This window comes from Xiphophorus maculatus, chromosome 23 (genome assembly GCF_002775205.1).
Source record: "Xiphophorus maculatus strain JP 163 A chromosome 23, X_maculatus-5.0-male, whole genome shotgun sequence".
NCBI lineage: Eukaryota > Metazoa > Chordata > Actinopteri > Cyprinodontiformes > Poeciliidae > Xiphophorus > Xiphophorus maculatus.
The window spans coordinates 11772979-11776307 of record NC_036465.1 but is presented as its reverse complement, the minus strand read 5'-3'; the positions used below and the strand labels follow the sequence as shown (position 1 = coordinate 11776307).

Sequence of the window (3329 nt, the reverse complement as noted above, 5' to 3'; positions counted from 1 at the left end):
TTTCTACTAGTATCTACTCAGCGCAGCTCGACTGAGCTCAACACAGTTCAGGTGGTTTTCCATTACAATTGAGTAACAGCTAGAGTGGGTGGGGTTGTGATGCAGTGGATGTGTGCAACTTTGAGCGTGAGAGTTGCTCCTGAGACAAAGCTAGTGATTCCAACCCCTCGCCAATCAATGACCGAAGGTCTCCTGAGTGACCACAGTGACCACAGTGAAAAAACCACAGTGAAAAAGAGTTGGATTAACATGTGGATGAGACAATGTAGGCATTACAAGTGGAAAATCCTTGTAACCGAGAAGAGCCCATCACTAGCGATTAGTTTTATTTGGTATCTCCTAAAATGTGTTCATCAAAACAATGTGTAGCTCAGTCAACATAAATTGAAACTACTTCATCAAAATATTTATTCATGAATTTGTTTAGATTTTTAAGCACATTGTTGTTAATTGAAGAGAAACATAAAAGCTGCTTTATTTCAGACACATAAAGTACCTCATTTAGGTGAATTTTTTCAATACATAAGAATTTGAGGCCATTTCATTAAACTGATAAAAACCCTGAAAAAAATATTTACAAAAATTATTTTTACAAACTGTCTCACTCTTCACCGTTGCAATGAATCTGAAAATACTGAACTGTCTTTTATCACAATGTCAGTATATAAACCTAGAGTCAATCATATTGACATCTGTCCTTTAACTCGTGAATATACACTTTCTTCAGTCTTCAGTTCTCTTTTCTTTATTCCTCTTGGCTCTTTCCTTTCAGAGAAATGCAATGCAGCATAATTCAGATCCTTTCCATTGTCAGTCTGCGGAAAAAGATAAAAGTACATCTATTTCAATTCATTTTGTTACAACCAGCTGTGTTGTTCATTATTACTGTAAGTCAACTGTAATAATGATAATTCTAGTTCAATATTACTTACCTCATTTCCTGGTTGCCTTAAGTCATTGTGTCTTGGTTGAGAAGAGGAACTCTCTGTGTAAATAGGACATGGTAGTTAATGTGACTGTGGCTTTAAAAAATTAGCTTAGTAAATTACACTTACCCTTAAATTGAGTACAGGCTGATCTTTGAATTCGGTAATAAATAAAAATAATATTCAAGGTCACAGAAATGGCCAAGCAGATTAATATAATCACCAACATAATCCTTACAATACTTGTTTTTTCATCTAGGAAACAAAGACAGATAAGAATATCATTGATTCAGAAAAGCATGATTTTTCTATGATAGCACAAATGGCAAAATACGCACAATACCTTGTTTGCTCTTTACAAGGTTTGTTCCATTTCCAAATAAAATCTGCCCACATGTGGCCACAGCACAGTAATAAATGGCAGCTTCAGATGATTTGACAACTTTAGTGAAATTATAACTACATTTCTTCTGATTGTTTGTTGTCTTTTCACAGTTTTCAGGTATTTTTCCCTCAGCGAAGATGAAATCTGGATAGGATGTGTCTGATCTGGCTCTGAACCAGAACATACTGGGTTCTCCTGAGCAGGTTGCATTTACAGAGTCGGAGAGAACCGAACACTGCAGAGTTTCTAAGTCTGTTTCACTGGCGGGATTAGAAACTGTTGGCTCCTGAACAACAGTGAAGCTCGAAATCCTCTGAGGGTTTTCTGTGAAGACAATAAGGAACACAGCTATAAAGAGATTTAGCATCTTGATTTAAGCTGAAAGTCGAAATACTAATACTAAAAATGTGTTTGTTTTTACCATTGTCTATTAATAACTGAGGATTTTTTTAAATAACTCAGTCATTTTTTTAAAAGATGGATTTAACAATTTTAACATGTAGGTCAAAGTCTTTATCTTAGCTAAGCCCAAAGTTGTTCTTCAAATTTATATTCAGTGCATGTTGGAAATTATGTATGCCTTTATTAATATGTAAAAAAAATCTTTATATCCATTGCAGATAACCATTGTTTTGTTTCTCACCAGCTTTTTGTATGTTTCCACTGGTATTTGGAGATCAGCTCTAAATCTTTGAGGTTGAAAAGTTCTTTATCATCACCCTAATCTGTAGCTACCTACACAAACTCTCCATTTGATTAAAGTCAGGATTCCTGCTTGTCTCCTCCAATCTGTCAGTATTACTTCCAAAGATAATAAATATATTAGTCAAATTAAAATACTTTAAACCTAAATCTCCCACAACAACGATGGTGTTAACTCTGTTTTCCAGATTGTGTAAGAAAACTAACTGTTGTGGAATATCTGATTTTTTATTAAAAATGTTTTTACTGAGAGCACATTCTGTTACAAAATAAAATTAAACTGAAATTTTTTCTGACAATTTATATATCAATGGTATTAGAATAAGAATAATTTAAGCCATTTTACAAACAAGAGTTTGTTTTGCCCTTTTCATTCTCTAAATTGTGAAGGAGAAACTGGAGAAATAAAATATTAAGAAGGGCTTCAGATATTTTAACTCCAAATAATACTGCCCCAGTGTTACTAAATAAAAGTTTTTGGTATGAAAAAACACAAAGGATATTTACCTCTTAATGACAAATAGGTCCCAGTCCAAGTAGATTCAGTCCAGTCCATATATGCACAATGGTACATTCCCTCATCTTGTTCTACTGTTGACGACATGATCAGATTGCTGATGTTTCCAATATATGTTATGTGGAATCTTGATTTTGAGAATCCCGGGCCGTAGGTGGGCGTTGTAGTTGTACTTTTACGCATCATTGCAATTAATATCAGAGTATTTCCTGCACTTTGCTTGTACCAGTGAACCCATGTCACAGTTTCAAACTTCTCAGTCATTACGCATTTCAAAGTCACGGGCTCCCCGGGCTGGACTGTGACCACGGGAACTAAAGTACCTGCAGTAGAAAAAAGCAACATGTTAAATGATAAAGATCAGTTTTAAAGAAACTGCTTACAGATCAGAGATAAAATAAAACAAAAAAAAAGACCTTCAATAAGACAAGATTCTGTTTTTAAATCCACTTACATCCTTGATGAAGAAGGAACAGTACAAGCCATAGCAGAGTCATGTTGCTACTGTCTTCATAAGGACAGATAAAGCTTAAGAAACTGAGGGAGGTGTGGTCGTACAGACTGTCAAATGCATCTGATTGGCTACGAAAGAATATACAATAAAAGGGGGCTTGGTGCCACAATGAAGTTCATTTCAGAGTGGAATAATTTCTACCAACTGGCATTTCTTAGGTGATTTGAAGCAAATAGACAAGCTTTCAGTTATTTTTATCTGTAATTAGTTGATACAACCAGAAGTTGTATCGTCCTATGATTTTTATAATCAGATGGCTTTCACCCACTGCCATTACCTGGTCAG

At 34.9% G+C, this 3329-nt stretch overlaps 1 protein-coding gene across 1 annotated transcript; it reads right to left on the bottom strand.

The window, feature by feature from the left end:
* Positions 1-354: 354 nt before the first annotated feature.
* On the bottom strand, positions 355-3027 carry LOC102217017. The gene is made up of 6 exons (XM_023329049.1): positions 2985-3027; positions 2521-2853; positions 1270-1635; positions 1056-1181; positions 933-985; positions 355-815 (listed from the first exon to the last, which is right to left on the bottom strand). Exons 1-6 carry the CDS (start codon positions 3025-3027, stop codon positions 681-683), a joined length of 1056 nt encoding a protein of 351 aa, XP_023184817.1. The 3' UTR covers positions 355-680.
* Between the last annotated feature and the right edge of the window lie 302 nt (positions 3028-3329).